Genomic DNA, 15,659 nt, shown 5'->3' with positions numbered 1-15,659 from the left:
ATTCCCCGCAATGAGCCTTGTAAAAATCCTCAGTCTGGTTCTCATTGGCTCAGATGGAATCCCCCGCCCACCCCTAAACCAATCACTGAGCTCATGGAGATGGCTTACTCTGATTGGTTGTGCTTAAGTCTGGATGTCTGATTGGCTATCAGTGGAAGTCCGTAAGGCCTGGTGGGAATGGGAAGGGTGCTTTGATTGGCCAGGCTTGAATCACGTGCCCAGCCAGGTTCCGCGCAGGGCAAGGGGGTAAGGAGTAGATTGGATATTTAAAGGAATCTTAGGGTGCTGGTCCCAGGTAGGGGTCGGGGGACACGGGGCTGACAAAACAACAGGTGGTTCACCTCTCTGTGCCCCACTTTGCTCTTTTTCAGGCGACTTGTACACGCAGGCAGCCGAGGCCGCGATGGAAGCCATGAAAGGCCGGCTGGCCAACCAGTACTACCAGAAGGCGGAGGAGGCCTGGGCGCAGATGGAGGAGTAGCTTGCCAGGAAAATCACTGCTGGCCAGTCCCAAGCAAAAGGGCTAAGACGTGGGGGCGGGTGGGGGCGGGGTTGCGGAGAAGACTTATTGACTTATTTAGGGGTTTTTTTGGCGGGGAAGGGCAAGTATTTTTAGTGTGTTATAAATCAACTTTTGTATTGCGTCTTTTGACTCTTGAAAATGTCTTTGCTGTTGGCGAAGACGCTACAGCTGTCCTTTGGGGCAGCATCTTGGGGAGTGGGGATTGAAAAAGCAGCGCAGTGAACCAACATATCGTTTTGAGCTTTTTTTTTTTTTTTTTTGGTCATGAGATCTAAGAACGTGCTTCTCTGCTATGGATAAAAAATAGGGCTTTGGGCTTGGCTCACCAGCTTTTTCAGGCTGTACTGAAATGAAATCTCAGGCCCACAGAACTTGTTTCCTGAGCTGTGATGAGGAAGGTAGAGCTGCACGTTAGCTTTCCATGGGATGTGTATTATCATGACTTAGTGCAAAGCCTTACTTCCCAGAGCATTTGGAAGCATGATGGCATCCTTCTGTGGATGTGAGATTGCGCAGTACCCAGGCCCCCTTCCGCTGTTGGCAAAGGCCTGCACACTGACCGTTTGCTAATCTTGGAGTTTAATTTCCTTCCCGAATGCAACTGATTTTCTGAAATACAACCAAATTCCGTTTTTTTAGCATGCTTTCTACAGTGGGCTTTATAAAACAGGTTTAATTTTTTTGTATGCACACATTTACTACCTCTAACTTCTTCATCAGCTAGTGTGGAAGTGGGTGCGCCTCAAACCTTTTACATGTAAGAACAGCAACTTGGATTTGGAGCCTTTCCTCCAAGCTGACATATACTTCACATCTCAGTGGCAGCATCCATAGTGTAACTCAAGTATCTCTGTACAGTGTTCCTCTGTGTTTTCTTAGCATCTGACCTTCGTATGTAGGCTCTGTTCCCAGCCCCTGTCCTTGCCATTTGCTGCTTGAAGCTGGGTAGCTTTTCTTGTAAATTGCAGCAGTAGGATTTCAGCAGCAACCCCTTGAGATTTATCTAAGCTGTTTGAGGATGAGAGGGCAAGAACTATAAACACTCATTAATTCCAGTAGTTTCCCCAGGGCCAGGCTGTGGCTCTGTATTTAATGAGCTTTCCCTTTAAAAGGAATAAGATTTAATATCAGTATGATTTTAGCTGGTGTGTCAAGGCAAAGAAAACACACTGCTTTGATCAAGCCCAAGTGCTAAAGCAGCCTCTCTTTCGGTGTTAAAATGAAAACAAAACAAAACAAAAGCAGAATGTGACATACAAACCGTTCTTACCTGTCCATTAAAACAGCTCTTTCAACACATTACTGTTAAGTGCTGTGGAATTGTGAACCTGTGCAAGCATTTGAACCTTTGGTCCCAAAGTTCAGAGTGTGCACTAGGTGCAAAAGATCAAGCGGACTCAGAATTACCCTTGGAAAAATTCCTTTACCCAATCAAGAAGCTGGCTTGCGTTAGGTTTTTTGTTTGTGTGTTTTAAAGCAGTGCATATAGTTAAATTGCATATGGTTAATGTACTCGAGAAGCAGCTTGATTGTGACTTATCTCTTATCTCCGTAAAGGGCCAGATAGTAAATATTGTAGGCTTTGTAGGTCATGGGGTCTTTGTTGTAACTACTCAGCCCTGCTGTTGTAGTGAAGAAACACCCAGGAACCGTACTTAAATGAATGAGCTTGGCTGATGTTCCAATAAAACTTTATTTACAAAAATAGCCTGCCTAGGCAGTAGCTTGAGGACTCTAATTCTTGAGTAAGGGTTACTACAGTATGTCCTGAAGGCAAAAGCTATCTCAGTTTTTCAGCTTTCAGTGCTCAAAAACACAGTGCCTTGGCAGAGTGAGCACTCGAAAAATGTGTGAGCAAATGGAGAGCCAACCCTAGTCACAGCACCTAATCCGTGGCTCTGAGTCTTCCAGCCAGTTAATGATTTGTTGTCTGAATTGACTTGCAATGTCAGTCCTCCAGTTCCAACCCACCCACCTCCATGGCCTTAACTCAGCCAGCTTCTCTTCCAGGAGGCTGGGTTATGGCTTGGATAGAGAGCTAAGCAAATGCTTATTGAGGACCAGTGAGAGTCAAATAATCTGCAAGATGCTGAGATTTTTCTGAGCCAGTAGGAGAGCTTATCCTACCTTCAAAACCTAGTTTTGTGCCTGCTAAAGCTGGTTAGAGCATCTTTTTTTTTCACAGATTCTGGGCATGCAAAAACAAAAGACAAAGAACCCCAGGACATTCTGGCCCAATTGGGAAGACATCAGAGACCATCTTCAAGAGCGAGTAGCAGGTGGAGGTCCAAGAGATCAGCAGAGTCTGGAGTATAGTCCCGTATCTTCCAACATAGATGGAGAAACCAGGGTTTTGAAAGACAGACTCTCACAGTGACAGTGCTGGTTAGCAAGCTAGCTGCAGCTAGGATTTGAAAGCTGCTGTTACTTAGAGGATCCCAGGGATAAAATTTAAAATTAGACTAGAGTGTCATGTCCCTTTCAGCTTTGCTATTGTTTTGTTGTTTCTTTTTTTTTTTCTTTTAAGCAGACTTTTATGGATGTAAGAAGGAAAAAAAAAAAAATCCCAACCCCAGGGCATCTGAATATCCCTGCGCCTCCCCTCCCCTGAGGCACTGTGGGAATTCATCATCAAATGCAAACTTGGGGAACCAAGCCCGGTAAAGTGCCCTCGTTGTTATCTTAGTGATTTCCTTTCATCCCAGCACATTTGTCTGCTGTACTGGACATGATTTACAAATCGACACATTTCCAAAGGCATACGCAGCTTGTGTGGGGGGAAAGGAGACAAAATATACATATTCTCCGCATGGATTTGTGCCTGTTAGTCCTGTTTCTAGTCTCAAGTAACCATTTAACCTAGACGAGGTGGACCCTGGGTGGGGCCCAAAGGAGAGGCCCGTGTTACCAATTTATTTTTGCATATGTATTCAGTTCCATATCATCTTTTCAAATAAAGTGGTTTCTTTCTTTCCGGTCTCAAATTCAAATGCCTCCTAGTAACAAGGGACGGAGGCTGCCTGGATGAAGCAGCTTGGGGTGGGGGGGCGGCCCAGGCCCCATCTGAAAGGAGCAGCTGGGATTCAGCTCCAAGTGATTGTCACCACAGGAAGTGCGTGGGCGCCATGTTGCCCCATTTTCCAATCTTTCAAGAGCTCCTGAAATTTTTTGTTAATGCAAGTTCTCCTGATTTTTAATATTTCTAATAAATTCTAATTTTTTAAAAAAAATTTTGTCTAGATTTGGCCTTATGCTGTCCTTTTGCTTTAAAGTATGTGAACCTCTTTTTTTTTTCTTTTCCTGATTTTTCTCATCCATAAAATAGAAAGGATAATCTTTATATGTCGGAGCTGTCATCTGCCACAAAGAAGATAATGCCTGTTAAAGATGCTTTGTGATCCAGAACTTAAGAAAATCTTGGTCACCAGTATGATTGTTTGGTTTCAAACTAATGCTTTTTTAACTTAAAGAAATTTGAACATAAGCATAGTACATTGAAGTCACACGCTTAGGTCCATTGGCTCCTGAGGCCCCACTAAAATGACAGGAAAGAGATTTTCTTAATGGCAGAAGCTCATGAGGCTGGAGAGCAGAGGGATCATAGTTGAATTAGCACTGAGAACCCCGCTGCCCCCAAAGGCTGACACATTGGCACGAGGAACCTCTGGAAGGGAAGGGGAAGTGAAATGGGGCTAAAAATACAGGGTCAGTTGAAAGACTTAAAGTATCAGACTACTAGACCAACTTACCTCCCCATGTAGCCAGCCGGCTGCCGGTCCATCACCCTGGAAGGCCAGGCCAGTAGAGCGTCCAGCTACTCTACAGAAAAGAGGGTTAAGGGGAAGTTTCCATATTGGCTCTAGAGGCTTCACCAACCGCCTTTTCCCTCCTGTGCTGCCAGACATTGGCAGCTTGACTTTGACCCTCCTGGCAGAAGGCAGACAACTAGAGAAACCCCTAGGGAATCTGTGATGAACTACTTAAAATGTCCTTCCTCCTAATGAAACTGGCTGCAGGGAGCACCTCACTGGAAAGACCTCAGCCACCCAACCCCACCCACATCCACAGGAATTCCCACAACTTTTAGAGCCCCATGCTGCTTCTTCCTTTTTTTTTTTTTTTTTAAGATTTATTTATTTATTTAAGAGAGAGATGGAGAGTACAAGGAGGGGGAGAGGGAGAGGGAGAAGCAGACTCCCCGCTGAACTGGGAGCCCGATGTGGGGCTCGATCCCAGGACCTGGAGATCATGACCTGAGCCTAAGCAGACGCTTAACCATCTAAGCCACCCAGGTGCCCCTAGAGCCCCATTCTTAAACTTGAATAGCCAAAGATCCCTATGTAAGGATCCATAAGCACTTCATATAAAAGACACTAGAACAAACCAACAGAAGAAACTATCTTGGAGCAAACAAAATGTAGGAAGAAGGAAACCTGAAGAAACAAAAAGCTATGGTTAATTTCCTTAGCTAAGATATTGCAGGGGTGGGGTGCCTGGGTGGCACGGTCAGTTAAGCGTCTGACTCCTGGTTTCAGCTCAGGTCATGATTTCAGGGTCCTGGGAGATCAACAGAGGGTCCTGGGGTCGAGCCCCACATCAGGTTCCAGGCTCAGTGTGGAGTCTGCTTGAGATTCTCTCTCTGCCCCTCCTGCTCATGCTGTCTCTCTCTAAAATAAATAAAATCTTAAAAAAAAAAAAGTATTACAGGAGTCCTGGCTGGCTCAGTGGGTGGAGCGAGGGGCTTTTCATCTCGGGGTTGTGGTTATGAGCCCCATGTTGAGGGTAGATATTACTTAAAAATAAAAATCTTAAAAAAATTTTTTGCATCTACAAAAAGAACAGATGCAATTCTAAAAATTCACACAACAAAAGAGCTCTTGTAAATTGGGTATATTCTTACAGAAATGAATAACTTAATTAAAGGGTTGGAAAATAATGAAAGAGATCTCCCAGGAAGTAGAACATTAATGATGTCGTTTTTGGGAGTAGTGCTGTTGGGGTCCAGAGCTGAAGGCCAAGAGAGGATCCTTGAGATATCTTTGGTGAAAAAAAAAAAAGTGATTTTATTAAAGCCCGGGGACAGAGCTGCTTCTGCCCTTGGATTGTGAGGAGCAACTGATTATACACTTTGAGGTTGGGGGAAGTAAGGATAAGGGAAGTTCCAAAAGGATTTTCATCTGCTAAAGAAGACTCAGAGGATACGATCTTGCTATTGTCAACCCAAGGTTGTTTTTCCCTCTAGCAAGGAACATTAAGACAGTTGGGAGCTTTCTGGAGGAACCATTATACTCTGCCTGCCTCAAGTATTTGTCAATGGTCTGCAGGTTATAAGGGCATTTAATTTTATCTACACTTCCTTCTGCCTTTGTTTCCCACATCGTCAACAAAAAAACCCAAAAAGATGAAAAATGTGAGAGAAAATTCTAGAAGTCAGAGGAACAGGCAAACTGAGCTGTACACTCTTCTATATTGAAACACTTAAAATGTTATCACTTTTGTGGAGAAATTAGATAAGAACAGCCTAAGATTAGATATGTGTAGTTTTTATTTTTTTAAAGATTTTATCTTTAACCTCTACACCCCACACAGGGCTTGAACTCACAACTCCAAAGCCAACAGTCACATGCTCTTCCAACTGAGCCAGCCAGGTGCCCCTGTATGTGTGTTTTTTTTAATGATCTTTCCCTTGGCCATTTAAAATCTGGGACCAGAGTTCTAAGATCTTATTTTCATAGATAGATTTTCATACAGGCTTTTAATAGAAATTGAACTTGCATGTAGATATCACTGTCATTTTTACTGAATTATATTTGCCATGTGTTAATTAAAATTTAAAGAAGTGAACTCAGTCCTACCAGTATACAAATCATTTAGCAATAAGCAAATACTTTCACTCTGTAATACAGTGAGGGTTCCAGAAAGGTTTAGTTTCTTTCCTTCTACCTTGACGTACTTATAAGTATTTCAGTTTACCAAACGGAACTCCTAAGTCTGGTTAGGACTGGGTCTGGTATTTTCCTTTTATGAGCCATTTGAAACATCCACTTGTTTTTCTTCCTAAACACTTCTTCTTTCTGACTTAATGCACATTTTCAGTTTTCCCAATTATAAACTAAATTCTAGAGAGTTGGCGCTCTTAATATTAAGTAGTATCTACTGGGGGAAAAAAGTGTAATAGTCTTAATTAAAATAAAAGAAAAAATTTTTAATCTAAGAGCCTAATTTAGGAGTTTGACAGAGTAGAGGGGAGAGAATCTTTAAAAAAAAAAAAATTCAGGGCACCTGGGTGGCTCAGTTGGTTAAGCGACTGCCTTCGGCTCAGGTCATGATCCTGGAGTCACTGGATCGAGTCCCACATCGGGCTCCCTGCTCTGCAGGGAGTCTCCTTCTCCCTCTGACCCTCCCCCATCTCGTGTGCTCTCTCTCATTCTCAAATAAATAAAATCTTTAAAAAAAAAAAATTCAAGAATATTTCTTGGAACTAAAGGATGTATGTTTTCCGGAATAACAGGGCCCATGACTACCTAACACAATGTATAAAATGAGACCTATGCCAAGATTCATCTTCATGAAATTTCAGAACACCAAGGACAAAGGATCCTGGAAGCTTCCAGAGGGAAAGAACCAGTTTCATACATACAAAGGATCGCGAATCAGAATGACATCAGACATCCTCTCAGTAGTAACATTGGAAGTTGGAAGATGATGCCTTCTAAATTCTGGGGAAAATGCTCTTAACATACATTCATATGCCTAAACTATTTTCAAGTATAAGGATAGAATAAAGATATTTCCAGACCTATAAATTCTCAAAAAAATTAATCTTTCATGTACTTTCTCCAGAAGACACTGGAAGGTTTGCTCTATCAAAGGAAGGCTAGTGTGTGTGGGAATAACAAGAAATGCATGGGGTCCAGCACCAGATTGAAGTGAAATCAGACCCCCCAAGGGTGAAGGATGATTCCCAACATGGTGGCCTTGCCCTAAACTTAGAGTTTATAGTCCTGTGGGGGCGCCTGGCTGGCTCAGTTGGTAGAGCGTGCAACTCTTGATCTCAGGGTCCTGAATTTGAGCCCCATGTTGAAAGAGTTTACTTAAAAAAAAGTGTATGGCCTGATAAGGGGCTATGGGAGAAATGTCTTCAAGAAACTGAAGCAATAGAATACCTTTTATGTCTGTGTGGCAAGGATGGACAATCTGAAGTTGAGTTAGGTACGAATTCATAGGAACTACACACATTTTTTCCCTCAGGCGATAGTTAACTATAAACATTTTCCAAAAAGGGCAAAATAACAGTTGAGTGTATGGCTGAGCTCAAGCTTAGTGAGTGCCATTTACTAATTACCACACAAATGAAATCACAATATCAATATTTGGGGGAGTGTTTTCTATGGTGGAAGTATGGATGGTTACAGTTCAATTCTTACCTTCCTTAGTAGGAAGCCAGTCAGGAATGTCTAAAACAAACAAACAAAAAACCCCCAAAACAAAAGCAATGTAAGCGTGTGACATTTGGTGATAAATATCAGAAGAATCAGCTGAAAGCTGAAAGTGGTTGCCTGGGGCAGAAGGGGCAGGCATACTGCTGATTTTGATAACAAGCCTTATAGAATTGATATACACATGTACGGCTTTGATAAAATTATCAAAGTAAGAATTTAGGGGCGCCTGGGTGGTTCAGTCCGTTAAGCATCTGCCTTTGGCTCAGGTCATAATCCCAGGATCCTGGGATGGATTGAGCCCTGCATCCGGCTCAGTGAGGAGTCTGCTTCTCCCTCTCCCTTTGTGCTCTCTCTCTCAAATAAATAAAAAACAAACAAACAAAAAGAATTTATTAAGTTAAAAATTCATGATAGTAATTAATGTATCAAGCATCTACTATGTTTTATTGACTCTAAGACAGCATCGATCTTAAGATGTACCATTATTTTGTGAATCAATAAGTTAAAAAAAAAAACTACTGAAAATAAACCACCTACCATTAATCACAGGATGCAGGTCAATTGTAGAGATATTAAAATGTGAAACACAAGTCTTAGCAACGACATACGGTATGTCAGACAGTGGGCTGGGCACGTACAGCTTTCTCTAACCTTGCAACAAACGTATTATCGTATTATTGTGACCGTTTCACAGATGAGAAAAAGGAGGCTTAGTGTGGTCCTATGGCAAAACCATTTGCCAAGAATGTTTTCATTAATCAAGAAGGAAAGTTGGCGGGGCGTCTGGGTGGCTCAGTCCTTAAGCGTCTACCTTCAGCTCAGGTCATGATCCCAGGGTCTGGGATCGAGCCCTGCATCAGGCTCCCTGCTCGGCAGGAGGCCTGCTTCTCCCTCTCCCACTCCCCCACTTGTGTTCCTGCTCTCACTAACTCTCTCTCTGTCAAATAAATAAATAAAATCTTAAAAAAAAAAAAAAAGGAAAGTTGGAAGTTTCTAAGATCAGATCTCATCATTATCCCAACATAAATAAGGACAACTGAGGCTGTGTTATTCCCGTGACCCACTAGCACCTTCCTGGGACACCAGGAGCTTGTTTGCAAACCTGAAACGTAGAGGAATTGAGGACAGGCGCCACCAGCAGCAGAGCCTGAAGCTGGATGTGTGACTCAACACAGGACATCTCACTTGGGCCTGTCAACTTAGATGGATCTTTGGTCAAGGTGTAAGGTGACAGCATGTCCCAGTTTACCAGGGAGAGCCCTAGTTCATGCCTGTGCCCTAGTTTTTCTTCTAATTTAGCATTTGTTCCAGGGGAAAAAAAAAAAAGTGCTCTGGGTCCCATGCTAAGGTTGTATGCTCTGCACACAACTAAAGTGTGTCTCCTGCAAGAACAAAGTTCCTTTTTGGGCAGCCAACATGATCGTGTGGTTGCCTTGGCTGTAGGGAACTCAATGCTGATTAACTTTAGCAAAGAAGCAATTTGGGGGGAAGGAAGCAACTTACAGAGTGGAAGGTAAAATAGAATCAGGCCTCGGAAAGAGGTACGAGGGCAAGTGCCTAGCTCCCGGAAGCAGAAGGTAACAGATGGTCTGGAAGTTCAGTTTACCGCCCTATTGAGGGCTGTTGAGGGCCAGATTCAGAGTCAGATTCCCAGGCTAAAGCCTCTGATTGGCCTAATTGGGTCTTGTGCCCGCCCCCTTAGAGCTTTGATTGACTGTTCGTCTTGGACCACAGGCAAGAGTGTTTCCCAAAGGAAAAATCAGTATTGGAACCAGAAAATGGGGGAAATGATTCTGGGAAGGCAAAAACAACAGGTTCTCACCCAGACAGAGTATTCCCTTTGGGGAGGAAGAGGAAAAGGGCCCTGAAGTTTAGAAGGGAGTGTTAAAAGGAAACTTTTCAGATAGTTTTGTTGCAAGCCTATGTCAAAATTGTATTACAATCTTGCTGCAAGTGTGGATCCTCTGGGAGGCTAATTCAAAGATTCATATTTCGTAGGAAAATTTTCAAAAAATTGACTTTTTAATACAGTACCACCTCTATAGAGTAAATTGCACAATCTTCAGTGTACAACTTGATGAACTTTTGAACATTTTCAGCACCCAGAAAGCTCCCTTGGGTCTCCCCAGGCAATATACCCCCACCCACCTCACCCCACTTGGGACAAGGTGACCACTTTTTGGCTTCTATCCTAGTAGACACAGTCTATAGGACAAGGATGATTAAATTAAAAAGAAAAGAATGTTCAGTACAAGTTTACTATGCTCTTGACTGACAGATGACCGTCAAAAGAGGGGGTAGAAAACTAGCTTCGAAGTATAAATCTCAATGCTATTAAATTTCATAAGAAGAAGCTTAAGCATTTTATGAGAAATGTTCTCATTTCCAGAAAGAGATTCGTGCAGAAAGGTTTGGTCTCAGTCCAGGTTTGGGATGATTTTCCTTTTACAGAAGCAAGGGAGTGAAGAATGGAGGGGATCCAGGACTGAGCCCCCATGCCCATCCTCACTGCCTGCAGCTGAGGGCTTATGCTATAGAGACAACCAGCCTTCACCTGACAGTCCCTAGATTGGGGGTGGGGGACAAATGGGCGGTGTTTGATCTGTGGTGCTTCCTCCCTCCACCTGCCCCATTAACCAGGGGCAGAGAAGTAGGCACACCAAGGGATGGTCAGGATTTCAGCCCTTCCCTGCGGGTCCAGGAGTTCTGATGCAACATTCTGCTTCTCCTGCTTATCGGTTTCACATCTGATTGTCACAGACAGCTGTGTAAGGGGGCTGCAAGACTGCAAGAAACTTCCAAAGGGAGGCCCTGGGCTCTCCCTTCCAGAATCAGCCTGCATCTGTGTGGGCTCCCTGTTAAGTACCCCATTCAGTACGTACGTATTAGTAGGGACAGACCTGAATTGCTCCAGAATGTTCTGTCAGAAATACCGCTAGCTTCATTTAGAGCCCCTACCATACAAGGTGGGAGGGTGGGGGGCGGTTATTTCTTACAACGGACAGCTACCAGGAAGCACAAGCTTGAGCGGAACAGGGGCATTTATTGCAATGATAAAAGGATGTCTACAAGAATGTGAATCCCACTGGGTCCTAGGAAGGGTCTTGAGCAGGGAGCCAGAAAACCTTCAGGATTTCTCTACGACTCGGTTCTTCTCATCGTATCATTCTTTTTCCCCCCATGCACTGGCTTCCTCTACTTCTCCAGTCTCTTTCACAAAACATGGCCACCCCAAATCTCCCTTTCTCCCTTGTTCCAGTCAGTCTTAGACACTAACACTTTAACACTTGAAAACAATCAAATTACCAAATCAGGAAATCACCTGTCTCAGTTCAGATTCTCAAAAGAGAAGCTGATTGGTCTGACCTGAGTCTACCTACCATAGAGCCCCCTGGCCATGGTGTGGCATGTCGGTGGAGGTGGAGGGGGGGCACACCGCAGAGGTGACTGCCAGGGATCCACTCTCTGGGCTGGTCAGGCAGTTCTTAGAAAAGCGAGATTAGGCAGATATTCCAGCAATTATCCTTCACCACGGGGATATTCCCTTTTGGAAAACCCAGCACACAACTCACAAAGTCCCTCTTGGTACTAAAGCACTGTGACTAGATGAATGCTTCTATTCATCTTAAGAATGATTCCTCATTTAGCTTTGAATGCCCCACCATGGCTAGCCTGTGTCCTCAATAGATGGCTGCTTCTATATTTCTGAAGAATTCCTTTAAAAGCACAAACTCTCCTGATGCAATGAAATCTTTGCATATCAATATTTATGTTAAAGGTAGATGGAAAAAAAACTGAGTTGAGGAGGAATTGAAGGCAAGGAGAAATATGGGTGAAATGTTAGGGTGTGTGCCAATTAGATATTAACCAGAAACTTAGATATAACAATATAATATAAACAACCTAAATGTTTGTATTCACATCATGGAATAAAATCTATATGCATTGGTAATAGACCTCAGAATGTTGGTATAGAAGAACAAGTTTCAGAATGATCTTGGCACAATAATATTTATGAGAATAGAAAACATACAGAAGACCATTCTATATATTGTTCATGAGAATATATGTATATACACACACACACAAATATCTGTATCTATAGGTATAAATATATAGATATGAAAGTATAAAAAATGGATTGAATACACATCAAATCATAATAATAGTTATAGCCAAGGGAGGATGTTTGGGAAGGAGGTTTTATTTTTAATTTGTAATGGTCTAGTATATTTTTATTTAAAAAAAATTTTAATGATCTAGTATATTTTTAAATGGATTTTTAAAAGTACAGCATATTCATATCATTAACTTTTAATGAAAAGGATGTACATACGAAAAGAATTGGAAGTGAAATACCACAGTACTAGGTGGTGGGAATGTGGGTGATTATTTTTTCTTTGTACTTTTTCTGTATTTTTAAATATCTATTTCCATCAACATGGATAGATATTTTAAAAGCATATTTGGGTGAAAAAACAGTTGCAGATCAAGAGTAATAGTATGATAATATTTATGTAAAAAGCCATACACAATAAAAACAAAATATCAATTCTCTATGGGTATCCATGTATCCATATGAATATATCCAAAAATATCCACATAAATTCACAGCAAAAAATCTAGAAAAATAGATACTAAGCTGATGATAATGGTTACCTCTGTGGATGGGATTTAGAGTCAAAGTTAAAAGAGCATTTGTACCTTATCTGCAAAGTTTTAATATCTTGCAATAATTCACTTATTATTTGAGTAACTAAAAATTAAAACACATAACTTTTCAGAGAAAACTGCTTACACCAGCTCCCCCGGGTTTGGTCTTCGGAGGCCCTGGGGCGAATTGCTGCGGGAATCCATCATTTCTCCGGAGATACGTGGCTCTTCCTGGGGTCTCCGGGTGAAACAGCCGACTCTAAACACGGATTCTTAAGCTGCTTTTCGCTCTAAAACCTATTTGGAACAAATCTGGGTGTAATTACTGGAGCAAAGATTTTCTTTTAAATACATGACATGTTCAAAATAAGTCCATCAAAATCAAATAAAACATAAGAAACAGTGAAATTTGCTCGGCGGAGTATTAAGTAGCTTCCCGGAAGAGCTATTTGCTAACTTGGTAGCGTGGCCGAGCGGTCTAAGGCGCTGGATTAAGGCTCCAGTCTCTTCGGGGGCGTGGGTTCGAATCCCACCGCTGCCAGAGCCTTTTGTTCTTTTTCTTTTTTCCCTACCGCCCCGGCACCAGGCTCTGTTTTCTGCTCTTTTGCCGGGTCATCAGCGCCTCCTGCTGCCCAACCCGGCAGGCGGCCGGTATGAATGGAGCGGCGGAGGGGGCGGGTCTGCGCGCGCCGGGGCGGGGCATTGTGGGTAAAAGGAAGCGTGAGGCCCGGCCCGCTCCCCCCACGTGTCCGCTGGAGTTTCTCCACCAGCAACATGGCCGCTGCCTAAGAGAAGAGCCGGGCCGCCGCCGCCTCTGCAGCCCGCGGGTACCTGGGCCGTTGCCGCCGCCCGCGCGCGGCCCCCGCGGAGAGGTGAGTGCCGAGCAGGCAGCGCACGCCCGGGCTGGAGCCGGGCCGCACTCGCGAGGTGGGCCTGGGCTGGGCTGCCGAGTAGGCCGGGAGGCCCGCGCCGCGCCGAACCCAGGGGCTGGGGGCCTCCCGGGACTCGGGCGGGAAGGATTGGGGAGCCGGCCCCCGTAGACCCGGGCCGGCCGCGGGCTCCGACCTCGGCCGGGCCTGGGAGTCGGGGATGCGGCGGCCGAGGCTGCCGGCGGTGACTCAGGGTCCAGCCACCGTGCTCCGCCCGGCCCAGGCGGGCCTCCCGCGGGAGCACCTGTCCGAAGGCACCCGGTGCCCCGCCAGCGCGGCAGCTAGTGGCGACGGCTGTGTGGTGGGCGTGGGAAGGGGGCCTGACCACCCGCCAGGGAGGCGAAACCCATTGGACAGTGGGGCCCGGGGCCGGCGGCCCGCCCCGCTGGGCAGGGGGAGGGTCCCCAGGCCGGCCCCGGCCCTCTCCTCGCCCGGAACCGGAGCAGTCTCCGCCCGGCCAGGCCCGGCATTCTTCTCTCCGCTCTTCAGGCCTCCATTCAGCGTTCACTGAGAGCCGGCACCGTGCCGCGGAGACGGCCCTGACCGTGGGGCTGGAGGAGGTGTCAGTAAGCACGTCAAGTAAACCCGAACATAAACAAGGTCGTTCCGTTATGTCAGCTTTAGAATCGGTGGGCGATGGAGCAGGGCTTAGCAGTCGCCAGCGTTTCTTCATCTGTGAAATGGGGATAATAAAATCAACTGCCTCATAGGGTTGTGGTGAGGGCTAAATAGGGTAAGACGCGAGAAGCCCCAGCTCGCAGGGTTTGATTTGTGGCGGCCTTGTGCTCTCCGACGTTGGAAGAAAACATGTTGCCGAGTAATAACAAAGCTCCCCGGAGGTTACATTTATTACCTTATTTAATCCTCACCGCAGCCCTCGGGAGTTTGGTACTTTTATTCCCATTTTAGCGATGAAAATAGTGAGACCTTCCAAGATGGAAGGATCCCAGGTGGGCCGTATATGGTAGGTAGTTGAGGTGGGATTTGAACCGGTGTCGTTCTGCTTTGAGAGTCCAGGCTCTTCCCCACTATCCCATACTGCCTTTTATTCAAGAGGTGTGCAGCATAATGGTTAAGAATACGGATCGTTGACATCAGCCAGACCCGGGTTTCCGCTCTTGTCTCCGCTGTTCTCCAGCACTGTGACCTTGGGCAAAATTACCTACTCTCTGATTCTTAGTTTCCTCGTTTCTTAATTGGGAATGATGAATCTTGACTTACAGGACTATTGAGAAGATGAGAACGTGTGTGAAGTCCTTGGAGAAGGGTCTGATGACCAGTTAAGGATTAATTAGTTCTTTTTTTCCAGGATGACTCTTTAACAGAGGTGGAAGCTGAGGTGACCCAGAGCGGGGAGATGGCTTGCCAGAGACAAACACAGGCGGTTAGAATCCAGGCCTGGAGACTGTTTGCCCTTGGGGCCCTCTCCTCTTAACTGCGTTGTTCTTTGTTTTCTCCCTCCAGTAGCTAGAGAGACTTTGGAGTTGCCTCTGCATTTCTGATTGGCCGACAAGTTAGATTCCTAGGTGCACAGGGATGCACCCAGGTGTGGCATTCAGGTATTTCGTTTGCTCTGAACCCCTCCTTTGCTCTACCTGGTGTCCTTGTCTCCTTTCCATTTGTTGGCAGCTCCCTGCTGGGGGGATCTTCGTGTGCTCAAGGCCACGGAGCCACTGCCATAGAGTACCATTATGGCCACAGGACACCCAAGGTGGTCACAGGTGGTCACTGCAGTTGGGGAAGCTTGGCTTGTGGCTGGGAGGGCTGCTCCTGCCCGGGCCACAGTCCATGTCTGTTCTCAAGTGTCCGTAAGGCCCAAACCATGAGTCCACCAGTGTCTGGATGGGGCTGAGTTAGGCTCACAGGGTGAAGGGTCTATTACCGCCTGATTTCATGTGTTCATTTATTTAATTGTTCTTTGTACTGTATTGAGTGTTCACTTCATGCCAGGTATTGGGAGAACAGCATGGATTTTAAAAAGAGATAATAGTCCTTATAACAACTTGATGAAGTAAGTGTGATCATCTCCACTTTATGGTTGAGGTAACTCAGAGGCCGCCTTGGAGCTTACATTCTAGTACAGAAGGCAGACAACACAAACGCAAGTAGACT

General features: G+C 44.9%; 2 protein-coding genes, 1 long non-coding RNA gene and 1 other non-coding gene across 6 annotated transcripts in view; 3 read left to right on the top strand and 1 right to left on the bottom strand.

The window, feature by feature from the left end:
- Positions 1-3,745, top strand: part of EEF2K (eukaryotic elongation factor 2 kinase) — a 62,606-nt gene extending 58,861 nt beyond the window's left edge. For all 3 annotated transcript variants that reach the window (XM_034988077.1, XM_034988078.1, XM_034988079.1), the window contains one exon: positions 372-3,745. In XM_034988077.1, the coding sequence (XP_034843968.1) occupies positions 372-481 (110 nt within the window). In that variant the 3' untranslated portion in view covers positions 482-3,745. The remainder of the gene's footprint in view (positions 1-371) is intronic.
- Positions 3,746-4,316: 571 nt separating this feature from the next.
- On the bottom strand, positions 4,317-13,288 carry LOC117999149. Its single transcript, XR_004676226.1, has 3 exons — positions 13,076-13,288; positions 12,743-12,915; positions 4,317-4,342 (listed from the first exon to the last, which is right to left on the bottom strand). It is a non-coding gene; the product is annotated as an uncharacterized LOC117999149 (long non-coding RNA).
- On the top strand, positions 13,078-13,159 carry TRNAL-AAG. The gene has a single exon. It is a non-coding gene; the product is annotated as a tRNA-Leu (tRNA).
- A 97-nt stretch (positions 13,289-13,385) lies between the features above and the next one.
- POLR3E (RNA polymerase III subunit E) overlaps positions 13,386-15,659 on the top strand; it is a 29,704-nt gene continuing 27,430 nt past the window's right edge. The window contains exon 1 of the mRNA XM_034988080.1: positions 13,386-13,490. The gene's annotated coding sequence lies outside the window, so the exon portion shown is untranslated. The remainder of the gene's footprint in view (positions 13,491-15,659) is intronic.

The sequence above is a fragment of the Mirounga leonina genome, unplaced genomic scaffold, assembly GCF_011800145.1.
Source record: "Mirounga leonina isolate KUSES-001 unplaced genomic scaffold, KU_Mleo_1.0 Mir_448, whole genome shotgun sequence".
NCBI lineage: Eukaryota > Metazoa > Chordata > Mammalia > Carnivora > Phocidae > Mirounga > Mirounga leonina.
Note: the sequence above shows the minus strand (reverse complement) of the source record. Positions and strands in the feature narration are given on the sequence as shown.